This window comes from Prunus mume, linkage group LG1 (genome assembly GCF_029339155.1).
Source record: "Prunus mume cultivar Tortuosa linkage group LG1, ASM2933915v1, whole genome shotgun sequence".
NCBI classification, from domain to species: Eukaryota; Viridiplantae; Streptophyta; class Magnoliopsida; order Rosales; family Rosaceae; genus Prunus; species Prunus mume.
Genome location: NC_142698.1, coordinates 8,370,174 through 8,398,016, shown reverse-complemented (window position 1 = coordinate 8,398,016; position 27,843 = coordinate 8,370,174). Strand labels below are relative to the sequence as shown.

At 38.7% G+C, this 27,843-nt stretch overlaps 1 protein-coding gene and 1 long non-coding RNA gene across 2 annotated transcripts; one reads left to right on the top strand and one right to left on the bottom strand.

The window, feature by feature from the left end:
- The first annotated feature begins 5,709 nt into the window (after window positions 1-5,709).
- Window positions 5,710-6,412, top strand: LOC148920934 (uncharacterized). Its single transcript, XR_016123264.1, has 3 exons — window positions 5,710-5,945; window positions 6,041-6,122; window positions 6,219-6,412. It is a non-coding gene; the product is annotated as an uncharacterized LOC148920934 (long non-coding RNA).
- A 3,244-nt stretch (window positions 6,413-9,656) lies between these two features.
- Window positions 9,657-11,138, bottom strand: LOC148920933 (F-box protein At2g17036-like). The gene is made up of 5 exons (XM_089047471.1): window positions 10,970-11,138; window positions 10,648-10,714; window positions 10,110-10,556; window positions 9,800-10,055; window positions 9,657-9,719 (listed from the first exon to the last, which is right to left on the bottom strand). The coding sequence occupies exons 1-5, from the start codon at window positions 11,136-11,138 to the stop codon at window positions 9,657-9,659; spliced, it is 1,002 nt and encodes a 333-aa protein (XP_088903597.1).
- Between the last annotated feature and the right edge of the window lie 16,705 nt (window positions 11,139-27,843).

The window sequence follows — 27,843 nt, the reverse complement described above, 5'->3', positions numbered from 1 at the left end:
ATATTTAACGAAAGTATAAATAAACTCTTAATTGTTAGTGAATATATTTTTTGATGGCATACGCATTTTAAGAAACTAGTTTCAACGATCCAACCGTCAAACTTGTTTGTTTATACTTCGAGATCATATACGCCAAAAATCGGAAAAAATAAACATTCAGAGATCAAGTAACGGGACAAAAAATTTCGAGTTATAAATGAAAAATCATGATTTAACGGTTATTTTAACTCCGATTTTGATAATTTTTTACCGCTACACTCCTTGACCCTATATGAATACAATGACTAAATTTGATCTTCAATTTAAAATATTTACACTAGTGGATACCACAAAATCTTATGTTATATTTAACGAAAGTATAAATAAACTCTTAGTTGTTAGTGAATATATTGTTTTGATGGCATACGCATTCTAAGAAGCTAGTTTCAACGATCCAACCATCAAACTTGTTTGTGTATACTTCGAGATCATACACACCAAAAATCGGAAAAAATAAACATTCAGAGATGAAGTAACGGGACAAAAATTTCGACGGTTATAAATGAAAAATCATGATTTACGGTTATTTTAACAAACCATCATCTTTATATATAATAGACAACCCTTTTTTTATTTATAAAAAGCGTCATTTTTACATATAATAGATGACCATTTTTTATAAAAAGCGTCATCTTTATATATAATAGACGACCATTTTTAAAAAAAAAACCGTCATCTTTACTTCATAATAGACGACAGTTTTTTTATAAAAATCGTCATCTTTACATATAATAGACAACGGTTTTTTATAAAAAGCATCATCTTTACATATAATAGACGACGGTTTTTATAAAAAGCGTCATCTTTACATATAATAACGACGGTTTTTATAAAAAGCGTCATCTTTACAAATAATAGACGACGGTTTTTTTATTATAAAAAGCATCATCTTTACGTATAATAGACTACGGTTTTTATAAAAACGTCATCTTTACATATAATAGACGACGGTTTGTATAAAAAGCATCATCTTTACATATAATAGACGACGGTTCTTTCAAAACAACCATGTCTTTACCAAAAAAAGGACACTTGATTTTTAAAAGACGACGCTTGTCATACTTGCTGTCGTTGTTTTTTGCTCAGATTTTAACTCTAAAGAAAACCTTTTTAATAAGACGACGCTTTTTTATTTGTGTGCGTCGTTATAAAAAAAATTCAACAGTACCTCCGTTTTGTTGTTGTTTAAGTCACTTATCCACGACGGTTTTTTGTTACCGTTGTCTTTTTAAATACAACGACGGTTTTTTCTTCTACCGTAGACTTTTTTTGGTCGTCTTTTTCACTTTTTGTAGTAGTGTTTCACGACGGTTGTTGAAACTGTAGTGACGTAGTAGGAATCAATAACGTCGTCGATTATGTATTTAAAGACGTCATAGTTTTATGTGTCGTGAAAGGTGTATTTAACAGCTGTGAGTTTTAGTTCTCGTCGTTGTATGTATATCTTGTGGCCATGTTCTATTAAAATATGTCATATGTTGCCTTTTAAACAACGTTTGTTTGTTAGAATTGGTCGTCTATTCTCATCCTTTACTGTTTTTTAAACTCTTTTTTCAGTATACAGACGTCTGTTATTATTTGTTAATGACGTTGTTTGTTTTAACAATGACGGTGATTTAGCGTCGTGGTTTGATTTGGGAAAAGATGTCGGTCGATTTCACGACCATTTGAAAATGTAATACACGATCGTGAATTCCCATCGTCTTTTTCCTTTTTTGTAGTAGTGAACTCACAACTGTCGTGCAATTGCTTTACAAAGACCGATACCAAGTGATCATGTTTAAGTGTCGATGGTTTGGTACAAACCCAAATAGGCAGGAAGTGTTAAAATCGACCATGACTTACTATCTGTGAACATTAACAGAACTTGGTATGACATGGCAACACAAATTGTGTATCTAGATGACCCTAAAGCCGGGAGTGGTTGGAAAGTTATTCAGAAGATGGATCAAAGGAACATGTATGCTATACTAGAACTAGACCCAACTGACAACGACGTCGACAACGTCGCCGACCAACGTTTCGAATCTTCAATGGAAAATAATGCGGAAACACTTCGACATACAAATGTTATACAAGAACCGTTTCAGATACAAGGAGTGTCTTCAATCGAAATACCGATTCACCAATTACAATTGACCTCGTGATCTGCCGTGATACGATGTTGCAGGTCGTCTTAACAAGGATGATGATGTAGTTGTAGAGGAGGACAATTAGGAGACTGAAAGTGATGATAGCGACGATAACGAAAGTTATTATAGTTCAGATGATGAACAATGCAATTTATTTTGACTTGCCATGTAAAACATAGTAAATGAAATTTTTTGTAATTTAATTATGTTATTCCCTCCAGATTTTGGCAAATATGCTTGGTTGAATATATGTACTTCTTATATCCAAACCTTATATATGTGGAGAAATGAAACATTGTTAAATAAATTGAGCTATAAAAGAAAATGAGAAATGAAAATAAATTGAGCTATAAAACATTGTTAAATAAATATATCCAAACCCTTTTGGTAATATTTTTTAAAATTGTTTGTAGAGAACATTTTCAAAAAAGGAAAATGAGAAACAAAGACATTCCCTTAGCAAAATAAAAGGAAAAAAAATGAAAATGAGAAACAAACCTTAATATTTATTTTGCGCGACCAATTTATATATCATCGCGTAAAGTTGTAGTTTTGCTCGACGAATAAATTCTCATCACGTAAAGTTGCAATTTTGCTCGACCAATATTTATATCGTCGTGAAAAGTTGTAATTTCGCATGACCAATTTAGATATCGTCGCGTAAAGTTGTAATTTTGCACGACGACATTAATTATCGTCACGTCAATATATGTATATTATAATATTATATATATTATATATGTATAATATATATTAGATATGTTATATATATACACATATATTATAATATATAATATACATATATACATATATATCAAATATATGTACTTCTTATATCCAGACCTTAGTTATACATATATACACGTATATAGGTGTATCTATATATTATATATATACATGGGTATAATATATATATAGATAATATATATGGGTATGTTAGAATAATAATAATATACGTGTATATATGTATATTATAATATATACATATAGTATAAATATATAATGGATATGTGTATACATATACATGTGGATATGTATATTATAATACATACATGAATCTCCATTCTTTTCTCATCTATTTTAACGACTGTTTGGCTTCCTTTGAGCACTAAACTGACTCCATTATTTCTTTCTTATGTCAAATGAACAACTTTTAAAAATTTGGTGCTTTAATAACTTTAGTAATTTAAAAAAAAGTCTTCCTAATTAGGTGCTTTACTTACCATAAATTTAGTAATTTATTATAGAACCACCACAAAAATTTGCTGCAGTTAATAACTTCATTATTTCTTACGTTTTATGTGCTCAAGGGTAAATTGGGTAAGGAAAGAAATATAATATTGGCTAATTATCTCATTGAGGTAAGTAATCTAATATTGGAACAAAAAATGATTTTGAAAATATAAAAATCAAAAGATTACATCATACAATATTTAAAAAGGAATGTAATCCTATGCGGCACAAAAGTTAAAGGACTTGTATCAAAGTCACCAAATCCGAGGATTAAACCCAACTCCTGGATGGGAATTTGGATCTATATCAACTTTTCTATTTTTATAATCATTATTTAAAATAAAATAAAATAAAATAAAAACTTGCGCGTGTTTGCGCGACACCACAAACTCCTATGTTGCACAAAATATTGCGAGACGCAAACCTTCGTTGTTCAACCTAACTCCTCCATCATGCAATGTTATAATTTTCGAGGGTTTAGGTTTAGGTTTAGGTTCCTTTTAGGGTTGCATGACTCAAAGACGCCTTACGTCGCGCAAGTTCGCAAATTTTGGCAGCCCTTTTTTGTCTTTTAGAGTTGGTCTTCCCTTTGGAGCTTTTTAAAGGCGCTCACTAAAATAGCCACTTTCTTATCATTTATTCGCCTAAACTACCAGCTTTGTACTATGAAAAATTGTGAAGTCCTCACTCAGGAGGCAAGATTGGGAGATATTCCTCACCTAAATTCACAATCGCTTGTTTAGAAACTTTGGGCATAAGTTATCTATTTTTAGGAAGTCTCTAGGATTTTCATTGCTAGAGCAGCGGCTCGCACAAAAGAAAGTTGACTTGTTGACCAGCTAATGGTTTTCAAGACAATGGGGAACTTTACCCTACCATCACATGAACAAATATAAAAAGGGTGAACACGTGCATAGTGCGATTTTTTTCCTTGTGTGACACTATTAAGCTTTATGCGTCGCGCAAGTTCGTGAAATTTTTCTATAAAAAAAAAGACGCAGTTTTTTCATTACGCCTTCAACCCCTCGCATCCCTCTCAGCCCCTCTCTCTCTCCTTCGAACCCTCTCATTCCTCCTAAACCCTAAACCAGGCCCTCTCTCTCCTTCGTCCCCTCTCATCCCTCTCAGACGACGACCACTTCTCCCAGACGACGGGCCCTCTCTCTCTCTCTCTCTCTCTCTCTCTCTCTCGCCACCGCCGGAGACTACGGCCTTCGAGCTTCACGCCTGCTTCCTAGTCTCGTTCTCTCCGATCTCCCGCGAAACCCCCTCTGGTAAAATTCCCAACTCTAGCCCCGATTTTAAATTTGAACTATAAATTTGTATATCTGGATTTTCTGGATGAAGTTTGGAACTGGCTTTGTATATTTGTATATTTGGATTAAGTTTGGAATTGGATTAAGTTTGGAACTGGATTGTCTGCATTTCTGGAAAATTTTTTTTTCGGGATGGATTTTTGTGGATTGACAGTTTGTATATTGGGATTAAGTTTGGAACTGGATTTTCTATATTTCTGGATTTTTTGGATTGACAGTTTGGAATTTTTTTTTTATTTTTATTTGAACCGTATATTTGTATATTTGACAGTTTGGGGATAGAGATTTTTATTAGAATAGCATGCTGAATATTTGTATGTTTGACAGTTTGGGGTTAGAGATTTTTATTAGACTTTTGTATATTTATATATTTGTATATTTGCGTACTTTTTGGTATGCTAATTTTGCTAGGCAATAAAACAGAAATGATGATTGGAATTCATGAAGTATGATCATATTGTAATTTCCTAGAAAAGAAATAAATTATGCAGCTTGTATTGAATGAGTTATACATTAATATCTTTCGCTCATGAAAAAAAATGAAATAAATATGTTATACATTAATATCTGCTTAGTCTGATGGTTGGTTAGGATTTTTTGTTTTGTTTAATGAGTTTCTATGTGTTTGATTACTTTGTTTTGGATGCTTGTTCAGTTATGCAAATGTCAAACCTTATTAGAAGTCGTAAGGCGGTGACGATCTGCACAAAGTTCGCCTCCCGGCCAATTATCACTACCATGCTTCCACCAGATGGACCACTTGCCGCTTGGTCCCGAGGTGTCCCACGCTGGTCGACGCCATCAGCGCCATCGCTGGCGCAACCTGTTACCACCAGGCATCGCCACCGCCCGGCCAAAGACTACATCGACAGACGCTATTTGCGCGTCGGGTCACAACTGTAAAGATTTCCTTCAACTCCATTGTTTTGGTCCAATATTTTATAGTTGAATTTGTTATTTAAAGTTAATTTCATCTTTCTTTGCAGCCAAGAAGAACACTCGGGGGCCTTGTCGGCGAGTTGAAGACGGCGAAGGTCACCCATGTGACCAACATGTATCAACATCAAATACAATGAGCGGCATCTGGCTGCACCGACGGGCGGAATTGCATAGCCCATTGGCCCACGACATTGGTCACGTCATTTAGACCCATTGCCCGATGAAATGGAAGTCTTGGAAGGTCATGCCTAATGAGATTAGGACGGAGGTGCGCGAACAGTTGTTGGTATGTATCCTACCTTTTATATTCAATTTTTAATATGTCATGAATATTAATTTGTTTTTTTTGTACTAACATTTTTCTTTTCTTGTTCAATTCAGGGGGGGGTCCAAATTCTCGGAGATCGACGTCTTTAGCGATGTTTATGTTCGACCTAGGAATGAGTTGGCTGAGTCCCTTTATGTAAGTATTCTTTAATTTTAATTATTATCTTACGCATTCAAGTTTCAGGGTTATTATATGAATGTTTTAATTAATATTTTATGTTATGTTAAACAGACGGCGATGGTGGAGAGAAGCTAGTTGGTTCTTCAAGAGTCCGCCTCCCAACTTCCTCCCGATACTCCGCTCGAGTATGTGGATCCTCCATAGGATGCGGGGTTTCAAATATTGACGGAGACCTTGGATCAGACTCTTGGGAGGAGGCCGGGGACATATTGTCGAGGGATGGGGAATGCCCGCGGTGGGAACCTAGAACCGCTCATCGTCGCACAAATAGTCAGTGATGCTTTTGACAGAAAAGGTGGCCGAGCCTTGTGGTCAAATGTCGTGTTCTAGAGTCCTCGCTTGGTTCGCATTCCAATCCTGCATTTTGGTCCTCATCGACCTCCAACCCGAGCATGGCTACTAGACCTCTGCCCCTGTCAACAACGCCGACCTTTGAGCCGATTTGCCAGACGACGAAGTCGATTTTGGAACATTGTTTGATTAGTTTTTTACTTTCTTAATTACATTTTAAAAATTTCTCTTGTATTATACATTTATGTTATTTTATAAATTTTTTTTTCTATTCATTACATTTTTTTTTAGGGAGTTTCACTAAAACACCCAAAATGGGGGTTGAAATTATAAAAAAAACCCAAGCACTATTTAAACATATAAACACACCCAAAACCCATCATTACACACACTCAAAACCCATTTATAAACACACCCAAAAAGTTGACTTTGGGGTTGATTTTGGGTGTGTTTCTATGTTTAAATAGTGCTTGGGTTTTTTTATAAATACATGTCTAGGATTGGGTTTATTTATAAATTTGTATTTTTTTTATTGCAAAAAAAAAAAAAAAAACCAAATTTATTTTTTTTACAAAACAAAAAAACATAAAACTAAATTTTAAATAAATATATTTTATCTTTGCGCGACGAAAGCTTTCGACTATGCGAAAAGTAAATGCGCGACTAAGACAATTTCGTCACAAGAACAAAAATCGTCGCGCAAATGTTTGAGACACGAATTGCGCGACGAATAAAAATCATTGCATATAGTTGCGATACGAACTGTGCGATGAATATAATCCGTCGCTGTGTACTCGCAACGAACATGCTGTCGTCGCGCAAAGGTTTGTGAGACGAACAATTGTGTCGTCCCTAAACTTGTTGTGCAACGAAGGTTAACCGTCGCTCAGTTTTGCGCGACTAATGAAAAAACTTGGTCGTGCAAATGTAGAACAATCCTCCCCAAACACTAATACATACAAAAACCTAACAAGACCTACATCCGATTAGAGTTAGAGAGGAATTAGTTGCAACTATTGCGATCCACCCGACATCTCGAAAATCAGGGAACAAAGTCATGCTCGGGACTTTCGAAAGTTGGATGGTTGGACAGGTCAGTTCTTGGGTTAGGTTGGATCTCCGGTCAGAGACCTGTTGATTAAGCCAACACCATTGTTTAAGGGTCACTTCAATATGCAGGGTTTGGTTCGTATATTTTTGAATGCATCCCTTCCTAGTTGTAAAGTTGCATTATTTCATAAACTAACTTGCCTCATTTGTGGAAAAGAAGGCCATTCACTTTTTGTTTGGTGACGAATTTCATCAACAGAAATGGATTGGTATTGAAATTTGCCAACTAAAATGGGTCAAGCCCTGTTAAGACTTATGTGGGAATTTCCGAATGACAAGTTGCTTAGGAAGGTGACCAGCATGCCCTATTTCCCAGGGCACCTGAACCACTTGTCCAGACGACATGTCGAATGGCCCAAAAGCAACCAGATCACTATATCTCACAAAAGTCACAACTTAGAATCTTAGTACCATACTCACTCAACAAGATGAAGAAAAACAAAAACTCAGTAAGACTGCTGAGGTTGCAATGCATATATGTCTGCGAGTTCTGAATCGAAGAATCGCTTATGTTTCCTAACCACCCAAGAAAAGCACATGATTTAAACAGAGTAATTAACAAATAACAAACAGTAAAAGTAACATTAAGCTGATGATCAAAAAGAAAATTAAGCTAAGAAGTGATATGATGGGTTAAATTCAAAGTAAGAGGGGCAACCTCATAGCTGGAAAAGATAATTGGCTGGAGCTGCTTTATGTCAAATGCGGGAATGACAACGTTAGTTAATGTCTGGTCTGGTGTAGTTTTTTGTCACCAAGTTTCTGCCCAACCAAGTCATCATGTAGGTACGTTCCATTGTATTTTGGTCCTGCTCTAGAGCTTTGATAATCTTTGTAGTATGAAAAAAATACTGGACAGGTGTTGTTTAAAAAATTAATAATGCTTATATCAGAATCTATTTTTACAACAATGTTATGTATCAATATTTAACAAAAAGTTGACATTTAACTTGTAAACATTACTGTTTCTGGGGGGAGATTTTGGGGCAGTGAGTAAGCAGGACCACCAGTGCTTGTTCCTGCAATCACATCGAAATTGTTGGCGATTCTTGCATCTTCACCATCCAGTTTCTGCAACATGATCAAACATTTTGGATATTTTAGCACTTGATGATATATTGACATAGAATTATTGCAGACATTTTAAGTCAGCATATGCACAGGACCAAAATATCAATCTTTAGGTGATGAGGTTTCCATAGGTTGGGCCCTGCAAAGGTATACTATTGGTTCTGTCCATGAGACATGAGAGTTTGATATTTGCTATATGTGTGTGTGTGTGTGTGTGAGAGAGAGAGAGAGAGAGAGAGAGAGAGAGAGAGAGAGAGAGTCTGAATTCTAGAAGAGGGTTTAGAGAAATATATAGCTAGAGTTCTTTGGTGAGGTTTCCTTTGACAGAAGTTCAGGAGGATTTATAGACTCCTACATTTATTTTCCAAGAATCAACCAACAAGTCAATGGATACAAATGTGATTCAAATTTTTGAATCAGTTCTCAAAAAGCTGGCAGCCTAGCATACAACATAGTAAATTCAGTAGCAAAGTGGCACTATGCTATCTCAAAAAGTCATATATCAAATGTCAGAAGTTTTGTTTTCTCTGTAATGGTAAGCCAAAATAAAGAACCCCACAGCTAACATTGTTTAGCAGCAACCCAGTTAGCCAATTTCTCTGTAAATGTGGCCATCCACCACTTTCCTACATATCATTCAAATTGCTTTCTTTCTTTACTATTATAAATAGTGAGTATGGTTTTCCCAACAGATATATAGTGGTCTATATTCGAATATAAAGACTTGGTGAAAATTAGACTACTGCCATATAAACTTTGTGTCTCTTGTATTTCAATTCACATTAAACTTCCATTATCCATCTCAAGAGCTGTTCACTATAATTTATGTTAGTTCTGCCCCTAAAATGCGTTGTGTTGTAAGAACATGTTGCTGTGTTAGTTTTATTACCATCTTCAAGGGTTATACTTATACAGAGTTGGAAGCTCAATGTCCTTATAAGAGATGTTTGGAGCTTACATTTAGAATGACAAACAAATGAAAATAGAGCTTGAAAGAACAAAACTGGAACCATCTTTTCACACCATAGAGGGCAAGATCCAAATTGTTGGTGGCATGTGCTTCTGCGAACGATCCAAGCAGTAATGTGTTCCCATGCTTCTGTTTTCCAAGTTGAAGGTACCCATGTCATGAGGCCCTTTAGGTTTATGGCATTCTACATCCAGTAATGTGTTCCCATGTTTCTGTTTTCCAAGTTGAAGGTACCCATGTCATGAGGCCCTTTAGGTTTATGGCATTCTACATCCACACAATCATCAGTGAAGTATATGGAATTTGGTTGACAACCTGGAAAGTCCAGCACAGAGACACACATGGATTGATTGGTACCCAAAACCAGAGCTTCATTTCCAATACTTTGAATCTCAACCCATTGGGGTCTCTCCCCATGAGCACAGAACAGCTTGAAAACCTTGAAACTCAGAGTCTCCGTAAAACGATCATAACTATTTACTCGTTCAAACTTGAAAAACTTGAAGTTGAGAGACTTCATAAACCGCTTACAATAATTTACTCGTTTGAACTTCCTAACCAGCAAAAGATCTCCCTTGGATGATTGCACAAGGTATGATTTATTGTCAGTTCCTGGATCCATTGGCACAAGTAAGCTTACATGGGGTTTAGTCGTTTGATCCCTGCTAATATTCATCGAAAAAACACTACCACCCAAACTAACACCTAGAAACTGGCCTTCATAATAAATTACATCATCAAATCCGATCACTTGATCTATGCTAGTCCAAGCATCGTCCTCTGACTTAAAATGGGCTATTTGTTTCCCATAGCCATCATAGATGACCAATACTTCATAGTCATTAGGAAGAAAAGAAGGGTATGCAGACAATACAACTTTATTAATGTAGTAATCACATCTATAATCTACCGTCGATCTCCAAGTGGATTTGGGGACTGGTGGAAGGCTAATGGTACATTTGACTTATTTAGGTGGCTAGCTTGGAATGGGTTTTCATTGACAATTTATGAGGAATCAAGAGGCTTTCCTTAGGCTACAGTTCCTCAGGCATGAACATTGGTGAGCTGTCCTCCCCAGTTACAGCATTGGAATATTCCCCCTTTCCTGCAAAACCGATGAAATTGTGATTGTTTTTCCTTGTATAATTTAGAATCTTTTTCCTTGTATATATGGTTCAACATGGCCATGTCTAATAATAAATTAACTAATAACTAGCTTCACTGCATAAGGTTGGAGATGGCATCATAAGCTGATTGAAAAGATCCCTCTACCCCGTCTGTGTAGAGTATTAGATTTCTTTACGCACAAACAAGATCTTTCACACAAAACTGTAATACGTGTAAAGACATGAAGACATACCTAGAGCCATCTTCCTTGAGTACACAGCTTCTGAACTCATCCAATCCGTAGCAACAGCAATCCGTAGCAACAGCAATCCTAGCAAGAACAAGAACGGCTCAAAACTTTTGCTCTCTATTAGAATATGTTTAAGCTCCCTCTTTATGATGATAATAGGTTTAGAGAACATGTCTGATGAGAGTAGGGCCTTAAGCTTATATAGGGCTAGGTCAAGTCATCTCTACTCATCACCGAGGGCCGACTTGACTAATCTTCTAAGCCCACTAGATCGGTTCACGCATAAATGGAAATAAATAGGACCCCTTAATAGGCCTCAAAACCCTTCCTTATTTCACTAGGTTTTGGACCTCAAGGTACAACTTAATTTAAACTCTTATCTAAACCTGATATAATTTAGTATCTAGTGCACCAATCTAAATAGGAAAACATAACATTCTCCCACTAGATCAAGCACTAGAGCACTAAGCTTCTGTATTCCGAAAGGTTTTATAATCTTTATTGGCCATGAGTTTAAAACAGTTAACTCCTTCCCCTCAAGCTACCGTGAAAAGTGAATAGACAAAACGAACTATAGACAAGCACTGCTCTCTCTATTAAAAAACAGGCCATGTATCATCACATAATGCAATCTCAAAACACATGAAGCACCTACAACACGAACCTTAATATGTACTGATCCTTAATGTGAATCCTTATGCATTTCAGTACAAGTACCCCTTTACGACTTAGCAAGAGTCAATCCGCAATGTTATTAAAACAATAGTATCTCAAAAGAGACCATAAATTCACATGCATAAACAAAATTGCATAATAAGTTTAAATAGCTAAATAGTCAAAATGGTAGAATTTATTCAATAAAAAATAAAACTGTCAACCAAATTAACATCCATAAATGCAAATCCCTCAATCCAGAAAACATCAAAATAAACAAACTAGTAAAATATCATAATGAGAACAAGACTCCCACTAGATTGCAACATCAAAACTTGGAAATAATCTCATTCTCTCAACATGTCTCTGAAAAGCTTCTGAAGACAAAACCTTTGTGAACGGATCTGTAATCATATCTTGAGTTCTGATATGATCAAACCTGACTAGTTTGTCTGCCACCTTCTCCCTCACTATTAAATATTTTCTGTCAATATGCTGAAGTCCAGACGACATCTTCTTGTTCAAGCAGTGAAAAACAGCCGCATTGTTATCATTATATATCTGTATTGGTCTAAAGATCGAGTTCACCACCTTAATGTCTTTAATAAAATTCCTTAGCCATACTGCATGAGAAGTGGCTTCATAGCAAGCTATGTATTCTTCAAACATGGTTGAACTCGAAACACCAGTTTGTTTAGCACTCTTCCAAGGAACAGCTACTCTTGCCATCTTGAAAAGAAAACTTGAAGTAGAGATGTAATCATCCTTTGCTTTTCCAATATTCGCATCAGCATAACTAGCAAGCTCTAAATTTTCTGTGCGTCTGTAAATCAACATATAAGCCTTCGTTCTCTATAAATTATGGTCATTTGTAGCCAAAAGTATGTTGTCGACATACAGCACTAGAAAAATAAATCGGCTCCCATACTTCTTCAGATAAATGCACTAGTCAGCTATGTTCTCTTCAAAACCATAAGAGGAAACAGTTTGGTGAAATTTGAAATACCACCTCCTGCTTGCTTGCTTCAGTCCATAAATTGCCTCGCCAAGTTTGCAAACCATATGCTTTTTTTCCCTCATTTGCAAACTCTTCAGTTTGTCTCATATAATTTTCTTCTTTGAGTTCACCATTCAAGAAGGCAGTTTGACATCTATTTGATTCAAAAGTAGGTCACAATGAGCCACCAAGGCCACAATGATGCAGAAAGAATCTTTGGTGGAAACTTGAGAAAACATCTCAGTGTAGTCAATTCCCTCCCTTTGGATGAATCCTTTTGCTACCAATCTAACCTTAAATCTTTTGATTCTTCCACCATTATCCTTCTTTGTTTCAAATACCCATTTTGAGCCTACCAATTTTTGGCTCTTGTGAGGTTCAACTAATTCCCATACTTGATTATTCCTCATGCTTTTGAGTTCATTCAACATCGCTTCCCTCCATTTGTCTGCATTTTGACTCTCCATAGCTTCTTTAAAACTTGTTGGATCAGCCTCATCTCCAATGTAAAAATATGCTTCTTGTAAGTACACATAATCTGAATTTGCTGTACATATTCTTGGTCTGTCAGATCTCCTCGATTGTACTGGTTCTTGTGGATTATCTAGCTCAGGATTCTCGACAGCTTGTTGTTGTGGTTCAACTGGTTCTTCAAACTGAGGACTTTCTAATACAGTTTCACCTAAAGGAACCAAGGGTGTAACCTCTTGCTCAGCATTCTCAATCATAGCTACATCACCTTCTTCTTCAAAACAAAATCTTCATTCCTAGTAGCATTCTCCTCATACTCTATAAACTTTGCACAACCAGTCTCAACAAGTCGGGTACCAAAATTTGGACAGTAAAATCTAAAACTCTTTGACCTTACAAGATAACCTATAAAATGACAGCTAATCGTTTTTAGGGTCGAGCATCTTCTATTGAGGATTATAGATTCTAACTTCAGCCTTGCAATCCCATAGACTCCTAGGCAAATCATTTTTTTGAAATCATGCTATGAACCATATCCTTCAAAGTTCAATTTCTTCTCTCAACCACACTATTCTGTTGTGGAATTCCTGGCATTGTGTAATGAGTAACTATTCCATTTTCTTGTAGATATTTAGTAAAAAGATCTAGCACGTCTTCCTCCTTCATCAAACATCCATAATATTCACCCCTATATCTTACCTCACAATTTTGATCTTTTTCTCAAGTTGACTTTCTACTTCAATTTGAAAATTTTGAAAATTTCAAAAGCTTGAGACTTTTCTGCTATGAGATATAGATAACCAAAATGAGAATGGTCATCTATAAAGGTGATGAAATAGCGATTTCCATCTATTGTTTGATGAGGAAATGGTCCACAAATATCTATATGGATGATCTCTAAAAGATCACTACTGCGAGTTGCACCTTTCTTCTTAGTCTTAGTGAGTTTTCCTTTGACACATTCAATACAAATTTTGTCATCATCGAAAGTCAGTGATAGCAAGATTTGTTTCTTAACAAGAATTTTCATTCTTTCTTTTGAAATGTGCCCTAAACGTCTATGCCATAACCTAGTGGATGTTCCTTCACTTCTAATCTTTTTCTCACTCAATTTAGCTATTAAAACTTCACCATCTTTATTGTAATTGAATTATGAGATTCAAAAACATCTTTATTGAATCAAAATAAAACCAAGTCTTAATAATCTTGAAATATAAATTAAATTTCTCTTTATTTTGGGTACTGAAACTACATCATCCAACTCTAAAAAAAATAAATCCTTAATCCAACTTAAAATCAACCACTCCAATAATATTTAATGAAAACAACAGGTAGCTATCTAAACCTCATTGTCACAACGTGCCGCCGCTGCCATGAAAGTGTTGTTCTCCTTAACAGGGAATGGGTCAAGTGCCACTATCTCCCTATTAGTGGTGGCATCAAAAATCTCAACATGTGATTCAGGTTGGGGCGTAGGAGATTCTTGTATCGAAGTAGCTTATTGATGTTTCTTCCTCTCCCATAAGCACATACACCGAGCTTCATAGCGATCCTGAGACTTCTGAGATTGTTCTTTTGTAGCCGTGTATATCCTTATGGGTCCTCCATATGGTCGACGATTTCGTTGCGCCTTAACCCTTTTTCACTCCAACTACATTCTTTACTAGAATGCCATTCGTGACAAGTTGACACAAGTGACACCTATTAAAAGCCAGATGCTTTTCCTTTTCCCTAAGCTCTAGGAGTTGTACTACAAGACACATAGCGAAAAGGCTAACTTGAATTAAATATAGTCATGAGTGAGATCATAAACAATCTCATTCATTCTGACAATAACTTTAAAATCAAACATCCATATTTTGAAGTTTGATCTAGTGAATCTTTCAATTTGCGAGAAATTGATTGAGAGGGTGTTCAAAGCTGTAAGGATTTGCAAAAGAAAATATAAATGCTTTCCAAGAAACTGATTCTCAATTTGTTAAGAGAAATCAGTTTTTCCATTTAACTTTATTCACAAAACTAACAAATAATATATATGCAAGCTCCTTAATTAAGTATCACACCTTTGTGGCAAGAGATTACTCATAGCTTACACAAAATTACTTGTTATCTTCAGCCATCACAAACAAATTACATGACAGATTCTATTTGTTGAAGAAACTTATCAAGAAATTTAGGTATGATGCAATTTGTGGTTATTTTTTTAGGGTTTGAGTATTGAGGTTTGGTTTTGTTATGAAAAGTTTGTTGATTTTCAGAATAAAGAGAAACATCTATGTCAAAAAAATAACCAAACAAAACACAGTTCAAGAAGGAAAAACCCTAAAATTGCAGTGAATAGTGTTTCTGCGTGAACAGTGTTTTAGACGCGAATAGTGTTTATGCCGTGAACAGTATTTTGGTGTCCATTTTTTACGCAAAATACCTTTCTGAATAGGGAATGACCTAATTAACACAACTCACAGCATAGCTATGATATATGGGCATTTTTAGGGTTTTAAGGTGATCTGCTAGGTCAAAAACGTGTTTAAAGTTTTGAAAATATGAAAAACCAAATCAAAACATGCTTTTCCAAATTTTTTAATATTCTTGATATTTTAGAAGCTATGTTTAAATCATCTTCAAAAAAATAACACTATGCCAAAATTGACTTTCACATCGGGGAAATACCGTTGCTAAAGGTACCCAACAACCGATGTATTGGGACCCCGTTGCTAAAGATGCGTTACGACTTCACTCTTCCATAATCAACGATGCCTAAATTGTTAGCATATGCCAAAAAGAGCGTTGACTTTCGATGCCTAAACCTTTAATAGCATCAAGGACTATATCAACACTGACGCTAAATAGTCATTATAGCATCAATGGTTTTGTTTATACTGAAGCATGTGCTGACTTACCACTTCAGAAAAGATGTCACTGCTGTTGCAAATTCTGGTTTACGCATTCCTTTTTTGTACTTATGTTGAAGTGAAAAACCAACAAATAATTTGACTTTCTACAAATATTATTGACCTTTCAGATTATAGCTTCGATTCCCCGAAGGTGTTGATGTTGTTTTTAATTTTTAACTTCAGTTGTTATGGCAAAACTGAGGTTGTTATACACAATAGACATCTTTGTTACTAATAAAGTGTAAGCAATTTCCACACTTGACATCATATTTTACTCAGTTTCTGTCTCAAAATACAGAGACATCTCATCCATTTCATATACATTACCATTGCAACATCAAAAAACATCCTTATATATGTAAACTTATAAGTTCTGCCAGTAAACCAAAATCCATACATCATCCATATACAAATAAGCAAAATACTACAAAAACAAGGAGAATGTTCAAACCCAAATCCACTCTAGCATATGACATGCCCATTCATCTCGAATCTCGTCCAATTGCATTTGTGTAAAATTCTCTGATGCTGGCCTTCCTTTCATAAACTCACCATCAAATTCTCTATCTCTAATTACAAAAACAGAAATGAGCATTGACATAACCTATAGAACTCAATTTTAAAAAAGAAAAAAGAAATATACCATATAAATAAGAATTCTGAGCAAACCAAGTGCCTCAGCAAGGTGGCAGTCAGTCCACTGGACAAGAAAGAGAGAAAAGTTTGCCGCTGGACAGTAGGATAGTCTCATCTGGAGACGTGCTCCATCTTTCTCCCTTGGATAATCTAAAGCCCTAAACAAAACAATGGCCCAGCAAAGCATTTGATTAACAAGCATTAAGTGACATAATTGCACAAAATAAATAAAATCTATAGCATTTATACATGGTAGAAATCAAGTTATTGCACATTTTGAGTTTTTAGTACAAATCTAATGGATTAGGGAAGAGACTCAATTGCCCAAAATATTGGGTGGCCACCATACACTGTCAAAACAAATATAATAACCAAAAACATGTATGCTACTAGAGTTTAATTAAGAGATGGGGCCTCTGCAAATTGCAATGGCTCTTCTATTTTCTTTTTCTTTTTTTCTTTTAATGCCAATAACTGTGATTTTCATAGCACCAGCTCAAGCACAATTTTTATTTGTTGACCTTTCCAACAATAAACCCATTGAGCCAACTCCAACAATAAAGCCTTCTGGGTCTAAGAAATATCATTTTTCTTAACTCAAACCTAAAATGGTTGGATATATCATATAATCAATGAAATGAAAGTTAAAACTGGACATGGTTATTTCTAAAAAATTGGATGCTAGATAGTTTTACTTACTTTCCATGATATTTTGAAATGCTTCCTGTAAAAAAGAGTTCAAAATTAAACTAGTTAGATACATATAGGGAAGAAGTGTTAAAATCCTCATATGATAAATGAAAAATAAAAGTGCATCTATGCAGCGCATATGGTCAAGACTCTTTACAGTGATTGCTAATTTATTCTGCTAGTATCTCACATAAAAGAAAAATCTATTTCGCACTACTTTCCCTTAAAATTCAGCATTCTTTTACAACATCTGTGCAACACCAGTACTAACTATTCTTGGTAAATTAGGTGGTTGCTTTTAGGCAGAGGCTCCTTCACATTAACATTGCCCCAGGTCAAAATCATGCTAAGACATCTTAGTCAAACATTTGTTGACCCAAGATATATGTAGATATACAAAATCTTGACATCCACTTGTAAACCAGATAGTATCAGTATCATCTTTCTGAAGAACATTAAATTTAGCAACTACAAGGGTAACACTTTTGGAACCACGAAATATATACCTCATCTTTTGTGAGTCGAGGATTATAAAGCATCTCCTTCCCAACGGTGCTAACCTGCATCTCAAGCAAATATGTGGCATAAGAAGCTGCCTCGATATACAGGGTACAAAAGAAATAGACAATAGAGAGTTCCATACACTGAATCCCTTGTAATCATGAGCAGGATAGATCAACGTATTCTTTGGCAATGTGAAAATCTGGATTGTAAGTACAAAAGAATAAGTGGCCTTTTAACATAAAGTCATGTTTGAACTCATTTCTTTCCTATAGTATCAATGGTATGCTAGCTCAGCATGTTCTTACCTGTGAATGAACTGACTTGTACACTTGATGTGAACTGCCACCCTACAAACAGATTAGAGAAATCAAACACGGGAACTTGATAAATCCCCTTAACAGACATGTTTTAAGAACAAGCCAACTCTTCTAATGGCAAACTGTTGCTAGTTTTTCAATTTTTGCTTTCCTTGTCATTTGATTGAAAGCAGCAGAATTTGTCACAAAAAGGTAGATTATAAAGAGTTTCAAAAGTTGAAGGTACTATACCTGAAAATCAGTTCTCCCACAACCCCGTATGAGTAAAGCATCTCCAGTGAAACCCATCCTTGGTTAGGGCTGATTAGGCCCATCTCCTGTAACATAGGTAACAAAACCTAATGCATGCCCAGGAGTAGCTCGAACCTGCAACACAAATGCACACATGAGATACATATATACAAAGGCACATACATGCACATACATACACACACACCCGACACAGGGAACCACAACACTAACTAGTCCAAAACCAGTAAGATACATACATAACTTCTTTCAGTAGGTTGTTTCTTTAGGCCAATTTGTCACAACATATGCACACATGAAAACATACACACACACAAGCACACCCTTTTCTGTACACACATAAAACTACCTAGTTCAAAATCAGTAAGGACCAGACAAATTTTGTTACAGTAAATTATTTCTTTTGGTCACGTCTATATATATTTCACAGGAAGAGGAACTCAGTAGACCACAGCCTATACCAGTTAAGTTTTGTATTCATTCTACTTTATCGGCCCAAAAGCAATTAATTCAATAAAAGCCGACACTTTAGTATTCAAAACCTCATTCTGAGCTTTAACACTATTGGCAGATTTGGGCTAAACACTCAAGTTTAATCAAGCCAGTAAGTTTCATACCTTCACCTAGGAGAAAAACTACCAGAGTCTGGTATATGAAATATCTGTGATGATCACTAGGAAGCACATAACACATTTCTAAGGCTGGCCTAACAAGCATTACAATGATTCTCCCACTTACACCTCAAATTATACTCGATTTCTTCAATAATTTTAAAAGAGGGAATATAAAGGTAAGCTTGTGTGCACATTTACTCCTCTAGAAGCCATTAAAACCTTCCAATTTCCATGTAACACAGTGCAACTTAAACATAAAAAACAAAAACCCCACTGCTAACAAAACCTCCAAAAACAGATCGCCGAAATGTATCGGCTTCAATCAGATGGTCTGCTTTTGAGTTGCTCGTCTTCAAAATGATAGATTTGACACCAGGAAGCTTAGTCTGCCACAAAAGAGAAAGTGAAATAGATACCTTGGATGGGTCTCTGGAACATTGTTGGATTCGGCACTCGATGCTTGCCAAAGTAGTCGCCAAATCGACCTCTGACAGAATTGCTTAGAACCCAAACCCTTGAGCCTTCGCAAGGAGGGAGAGAAGAGTGTTGGTCACTAATTAATAAAAAAAGAAGAAAAAGAAACGAAAAGAAGAGAGGGGAGAAGAATTGAGAAACAACACTTGACTGCCATTGGGTGACATCTAGGAGGAGAAAATCTATTGAACTAAGGAAAAGGAGACGAAGAGTTTCAGATTAATACAAAATGAAATTTTTTTGAAAACTGAAACCCTAACCTTGCTATTGCAGAATCTGAGAGAGAGTTGTCAGAAAGAGAGAGATAGTCCAAGAGTTGTGAGAGGAGGGATTAGAGATGGAGAGAGCAATGAAGATAGAAAAGATCAAAACAAAAGGAGATGGGGAAGAAGAGCGACTGAGAACATACCAGATGGAGGAGATAGGAGAGAGAGAAGATAGAGTTTGGAGTTCGATTGCAATTGAGGGCATGTAGGGTAAAATTTTTGTAAGGGAGATTGAAATTTTTGGGGGAAAGTCTAAAATTTTTTGAGGTAAAGTCTGAAATTTGTGAGGGAGTTTGAAGGTGAGAAGATGGGAGTTTGAAGGTGAGGGTATCGAGAGAAAGAAGAGGGAAGTTTTTTGAGAGAAGGGGGAATCTGAAATTTTCACAAAGGGCCGAAATTTTTTTGGGTAAAAAACACTGTAGCGGTCAATTATAGGCTTTTGGCATCGGAGCTAAATTGGCGCTTAAATTTATTTTTTGCCCAACAATTTTACGCATCGGTGCTAAATATAATCAATGGCATTGGTAGGAAAAACCTAAATATTTGTGCTGAGACCGTTATATACTTTTAGTCCTATTATTTATAAAACCGATGCCTAATATACTAACAGCATCGGTATTTTGTTTACCCGATGCCTATATGGTGTTGCGTAAAGTGAAATTTGGTATAGTGTAAACATAACCAAAAATTTCATACTGCATAAACAGAGATGAAATCATTGTAAGCATGCTTGAACAACAATTACAGATATGTGTGAACAACCTTAATCTCTGATACCAACTGTTAGATTTCTTTATGCACAAACAAGATCTTTCACACAAAACTGTAATACATATAAAGACATGAAAACATACCTGGAGCCATCTTCCTTGAGTACAAACAGCTTCGAACTCATTCAATTCGTGAAAGAAAGCAGCAGCAATCCTAGCAAGAACAGGAACGACTCAATACTTCTGCTCTCTATTAGAATATGTTTAAGCTCTCTCTTTATGATGAGAATATGTTTAGAGAATGTGTCTGATGAGAGCAGGGCCTTAAGCTTATATAAGGCTAGGTCAAGTCATCTCTACTCATCACCGAGGGTCGACTTGACTAATCTTCTAAGCTCACCAAATCGGTTCAAGCATAAATGGAAATAAATAGGACCCCTTAATAGGCCTCAAAACCCTTCCTTATTTCACTAGGTTTTGGACCTCAAGGTACAACTTAATTTAAACTTTTATCTAAACCTTATATAACTTAGTATCCAGTGCACCGATCTAAATAGGAAAACATAACATAGAGTTCCATCAAAGACAAAAAGAATCAACTAACCGACTAGGCCCAATCTTTTATCCCTAAATCTCCATCCATTCACCCCACCCCTAATCACACCAATCTCAAGTCTACATCTGTCAGACAATTGCATACCAGGTCCCACATTCAACGTGGGTCATTGTGGGAACCAAATTAAAACAAAACCCTAGGTCAAATAATTCCTTCCATTTGGGGATTATTCAATTTACTTGGGAATTACCCAATTAAATGGAATGTTACCTAATTGGGTCGAGAATTGATTTGATTCCTACCACAATTCCCAATTAAATGAGGAGTTACTTAATTAAATTAGGATTTGATTTGATACCTACCACAATTAGGGATTTGATTTACCCTAATAAATCAAATCCCTAATTAATCAAATCAATTCTAAATAGGGGAGGAATAATTCCCTTCCATCTATGGAATTATTCCTCTGAAACCCTAGCCTCTGAGACCATTATAAAAGGATGGCCGCACACAAAGGTTGAGGTACGTCTAAATTCCTATCTTGAAACTCATGCATAAATCATTTTTCCAAAACCCTAGCCACCATTTTCTTTCTCTCTCTCACACAAGACTCCGGCCACTGCACACAGGGGCTCCGGCCACCCGATTTTCCTTGAAACACCCTACCTAACTTAGGCATCGAAGCCGGTTTTTGGCAAACACCCTGGTGTGGTCCTTTTACTCCGATCTGTTTTGCAGAGAGAAAGAGAAGCGGAGAAGACGAAGAAATCTTTGGTGAATATTCTTGTGGGACGAAATCTACTCCCACAAATTGGTGCTTTCATTGAAAGCACGAGATAACACTCAAAGCATGCTCCAAATCCATCTTCCACACATTTTTTCAAACAACCATGGTTGATACTAGACGTACAAAGAGTAATGCCACCGCCAACACCATGCAACTGCCGTCTTCTAGTGCTTTGCAAATTCTTTGCGGCGGTATGTTGGAGTGGGTAACAACCGCCACATGATCTCGTGACTTCCACAGCCTTTGCAGCCGCAAGCGCCGATTGCTGGGGCTGCTGCCGCGCTATCCTACCATCGGAGAAGCCGCAAAGGCAGACACCACCTCAAAGTGTAGCCGGATCACACGCGTGCCATGGCTACCTCGATGTCGCCGTCCCAGTCTTGAGCAAATCTATTCTCTCCCTCCCAGCACACACTTGACGATGCACTTGTGTGCACGATCTAATGGAGCCTTAGCCCATATGCTGTCGCTGGGCTGATGCACACCACTCTACTTGACGCGCGCAGGTGGATCTTAACTCACGGGTTGATCAACTCACACAGGAGGGTCGCGATCAAAACAACATGATTGGCCAACTATTGAGGCGCAGATCAACTTGAATCAAGGCCCTAAACTTGGACCCCGGTGACGAGGAGAGGAGGATGCAAGAGCAGTTTGAGAGGTCCCAAGCTGGTCATCTGAGGCAAATAGGCAGAGGGAGAACGAGATCGCGCGCGGACAAGGCGCAACACAAGCTCGCGAGCCCGTACTCTGGACCGTTCGAGGTTAGGGTCAAGGACCAATGTTTGAGAGGTTGGGCTGCTGATAACCCATGCTCGCTGGGCCTAAGGAGCTCGAGTTCGTGAATGCAGTCGGCGTGGCGAGTGTGCAACGATCGGCGCCCACCACCCGACTGTTCGAGGACCAATATCACGGCGGCAAGTTGTAGATGGATCCTTCCAAACTCAACCTTCTCACACGCCCCTACAGCAGGGTAACCAAGTTGATCGACCCTTAGGAGCCTGAAGAAGAAGTTAGCTAGTCACGCCGAGGCACTTCATTCGAAGACACTTACCAACCCGCCGAGGACCAACACGCGGCACAGGCAGTCAGAGGAATCCTCACAAGCTCAATTCTCCTATCTGGCCGACCGCAGTGTACCCAACGGGGATCAACCCTTGGAGAACCGAGGAAGAAGAGTTAGCACCATGCGCCTCGAGGCACAAGACGTCGGCTCGAGACTCTAGCCTATGCGGGCGGAGGATGTCGAAGCTAGTAAATGACCAACCTCCAAGGTCTCCAACTTAAAGGAAGCACAGAGAGGCCATGCGCAAGGAAATTGATCAAGTTGATCGCTCACTCTTTGCGATGAGGTGGAATGAGCTCCGCCCGAGCGGTTTGCGCCATCCATCACTCCATTCAAGGGACTCGACCCAGAGAGCCATTTGAGGCACTTCAAGAGCCATGATCCTGTACAAGCGACACGCCATACTGGTGTGCAAAGTGTTCGCGATGACCCTTATGAGTAGCACTCAAGATTGGTTCCACACTCTATCGCCCGTGATCGATAGCAACTTCGGGAGTTAGCCTCATCTTCAAAGGAGTACACTCCTACAATACGGTCGAGAAAGCATGTGGACACATTGCTCAACTTTGCAAGCAAACAGACTGCAGGACAGTTCTCTACGAGACTACCGAGACGGTTTAAGGCCGAGAAGGCTAACATCATAAAATGCAATGAATAAGTTGCATCCACAGCTTTCAAGAAGGGCTTGCCAATCGAGACGAGCTATACTGAGAGCTAGCCATAACTCCAAGCCAAACCTTGGCAGAAGTGTTCGTGAATGTGGCGAGCACTACACTTTGGGGCAAGATGATCGATCACGTGAAGAAAGCTAGCAAGCGTTGATCACCCGACAAAGTGAAGGCCCAGAGAGAAACAAGTTCGAGCAAAAGCCGAGATAGCGCAGATCGCGCTCTAAGAGGGAGGCTTCAGAAATAGGACCTTCATTGAGTTCACTATCCCAATCCACCGGATCTCCGCACAAGTGAAGGAAGCCATGGGTGAGAAGACCGCCACCATGAAGGGAGACCCCTCCTAGGACACATTAACATCATCTGATTCCCACGGGAGCACCGTCATTACACCAACAATCTGCAATGCTTGGAAAAGGCATTGAGGAGCTAGTCAGAGAAGGTCATTGCACAGGAATTGCCGTCGCAGAAGGTCATCCGGACAGATCGAGGATCGTGTGCAATCGTGCACCGCCAAGGAACCTCCCAAAAGGTCATTCGAATCAACACCATTCGACTAACTCCCAAGAGTCAGGGCCAACCACCAAGGAGCGTAAGAGAAAGATTGCGCAGCGACTTGTTCTCAAGTCACAACGGAGTACCGATCCAATCGTGGGATACACCCATTATCGCTTCTAGAAAATGACTTGATCTGCTTGACTCGCGCCAGCATAATGACGCCCTAGTCATTGTGATCCAAATTGAACAAGGCCGAGATCGGGGTTCATAGATGAGAGCGTGGCCAACATCCTACAACTATCTATTATCCAACAAATGGGATTGGAGCCCAAGATTAGCAAACTTGCCAGATCGCTCACCGGCTTCAATTGGGCTATGTCAATCATTATTGGAACAATTGACCTTGACGCCCACTACTGCCCCCAAAGCCGTCTCGCTTGCTTAAAACCGCCATGGTCATCACGAGATCTCCCTCACAACGGAATCTTGGGCCGACCATGGATCAACAAGATCGAGACCTATCACACCTGCTTTACACCAGAAAGATCCGCTACGCTATCCCTAGGGGTGGGATCGAGTGCATCAACAAAGACTGCCAATGCAAGGAGATGCATTAGCCCAACGGCCAAAAAGAGCAAACAAAAGTTCACACTAATATTGCAAGCTTCCTACGGTAGGTAGGAAGGCTAGCAGGCGTCTGCTGAATGGAACAAGCAAGGAATGGGGAAGGAAACCCACCTCAATAGAAATTAAGGAGCTAGGATCAGGCAGAAGGCCGAATCGCTTGAAACTCTCAAAAGGGTTGGAAGTCAGGATGACGCTGAGTTAGTACCCCCTGATCCTCCAAAATCTACTAACAAGTGCAAACCGCTTCAAAGCTTTGAAGAAGGGAAAAAAAGACAATGGGACGCAGGAGGTGAAGTAGGTTTCCAGAATCTAAAGACTTACCTCACTTCACCTTCCTCTGCATTCAAAGCCAGCCCCTAGTGAAGACTTATTCGTACCTGCTATGTCCAACTCGGCTCACGCACACCTCTCATCCGAGAAGAACTTGGGGCCTAACATCCGATATTCTACACTCAAAAGCCTCCTCGATGCACAGACTCACATTACCCCAAATTGGAAGCTCATTTTGGCCCTTGTAGGTACTTCCTATAGAAAGCCGCAACCCTATTACTAAGATCACTGATATCATCATGACTAACTTTCCTTTGAGATCAATCTTCCACAGCCCTCGATGTTTTTTCAGCGACTCATGAAGTGTGGCTATAGAGCTAAGCTAATACGACCTCATCTACTAGCCAAAGCGCAATAAAGCCCATGCCTTGGCAGACTTTGTTCTTGAATAATCACACCATCGTCAAGAAGATAAGCTAGTCGACAAAGAAGGAAAGTTCGAAGAGCGGACAAAACCTCAATAACTGGCCAACCCAGACATGTGGCGATTCTGGCGTAGATGGAGCGTCGAATCAAAAGGAGGAGGCCGGAGTAAGGCGTCGTCATCATCACCCCACCCCGGATGGAACCTGTTAGAGCAAGCAAGCTATCACCTTGGCTGCCCGAGGCTTCAAACAATGAGGCAGAGTACGAGGCATTGCTTGCGCTTGCGCTTGAAAGGCTATCAATCAAAAAGCCATCTCTACCTGAGATTAAGCGATCACAAGTCAAGCCTCAGGAGAATACATGGTGAAGCACCTGAGGATGATATGATACCTTGACAAAGTCCAAGAGTTGTTGAAGGCATTTCTCACCTTCACCATCCATCCAGCAGGTAGCGCCATAGAAGTAGCTTAGCGCACGCTTAGACGCACCGCAAGCTTAGGTTCCGCGATACCCAACGCTCCATCTCGGTCGAGCACCTTGACCTTACCTTGACCTAGCATAGAGGCGGAGGCGGTGGACCTAATGCGGATCGATGAGGATCCTGGGCGTAAGACCACATCATTGATTACCCGCAATGAAAACCTTTGAGGACAAGTCCGAGGCCAAAAAAATCAAGGAGAGGCTGCAAGATACTACATGAAAGGCAACATGCTTATCCGCATATCATACTCCGCCTCTTCTCACTTGCATCAAGTACATACGCTTGAGGTTCACTCGCAAAATACGGCGGCGAATGGAAATCACGCTAGAGGCGGTGCTTACTCAGAAGGCTCTCAAGATCGGCTATTTCTGGCCTACCATGCGCTAAGACTCCACGGAGTATGCTCGAAGATGTGATCGATGCCAACGCACAAGCCGGTCCCGCTTGCGGTTGAGGAATATCCGCAAAACAATCCATGACCATTCATGCAGTGGGCCATTGACTTGGTGGGACCCAAGCCCGAGATAAGCCGGTCCCTCGACATTTGCCGGCGGCACCTACCAAAAAGGATGATGATGATCATTGCCACTGATTACTTCACCAAATGGATCGAGGCCGAGGCTTTATCTTCTACCAAGGAAGCGGATATTGAATGGTTCATCTAGAAGAACATCATTTGTAGATTTGGTTACTGACAATCGATAGTCACCGACAATGGTACACAGTTCATGGGCAGGCAGATCACCGCATTCCTTGCGAAGTATGGCATCAAACAACACCTATCAACTCCCAGATACCCGCAAGGCAATGGCCAAGCAGAGGCATCCAACAAGATCGTGTTGGGCTGCCTAAAGAAAATATTGGAGGCGCTGAAGGAAATGGGTCGACGAAGCTGCCAGAGTCTTATGGGCTTATCGCTGTAAAGAGATCGACGGAGAAACACCATTTTCCTGGCCTATGGGCAAAAGCAATCATTCCACATCACCGATTCCTTCCATAGGCATTGAGGTGGCGAGTCTTGACGAAATGTAAGAAGATGAAAGTAAACCTTGATTTGCTCGAAGAAGAATGAAAAGCCATTGTTCAAGTTATCGCCTACAGCGGCGATTGGCGCCCCATTCAATAAGAAGGCCAACATCGACAGTTACGGCCTTGAGACCTCGTGCTCAGAAAAACTTTCATCACAACACCGAGGCAAGGGTCAAAGAAGATGAAGCCAAACTAGTAAGGCCTTTACATGATTAGTCTATCCTCAGGGGGAAGTTACACCATCGACACTCTAGAGAAGGGAAGGAAATCCAGACAATGGAACACCCACCATCTTCGGATACTATCCGTGAAACTCTTGGCCTACCAGCTCGGCTCCTAGCAGGCGACGAGCCTCCCATACTTCCATTGAAGACAAACTGCTTTCGATGTTACCTATGTTGTTAATTTCCTTTATTCAATAAAGCGATGTATTCACACCAACATTAATACAAGAGCAAGCTTTTCAATGAAGTACTTTTTCGAGCATTATGTCCTACAAACATATACATGTAGGCAACAAGCCTTATCTCCATTGCAGACAAGCTGCTCCTCGAAGCACAAACTAAATGGAGTCTTTTTCAAGCATTATGTCCCTGACATACACATGCAGGCGACAAGCCTTATCTCCATTGCAAACAAGCTGCTCCTCGAAGTTTAAACTCAATGGAGTCTTTTTCGGGCATTATGTCCCCGGCATACGCTCGCAGACGACAAGCCTTATCTCCATTCGGGACAAATTTTGCTCCTCGGCACAAACTTAATGGAGTCTTTTTCGAGCATTATGTCCCCATCGCCGCGAGCGACAACCTCACCTATAGCGAAGGCAAGCTACAAACTCAGTGGAGTCTTTTTCAAGTGCTATGTCCTAACATACACTTACAAGAGAAAATTACAAAGTTAAAAATAGCGAAATGAACTATATCTACTAAAGGACTTCAGCAGATGACCTTAGTCAACTACATCCTTAATCAGACTAGCAAAATTTCACTCGCT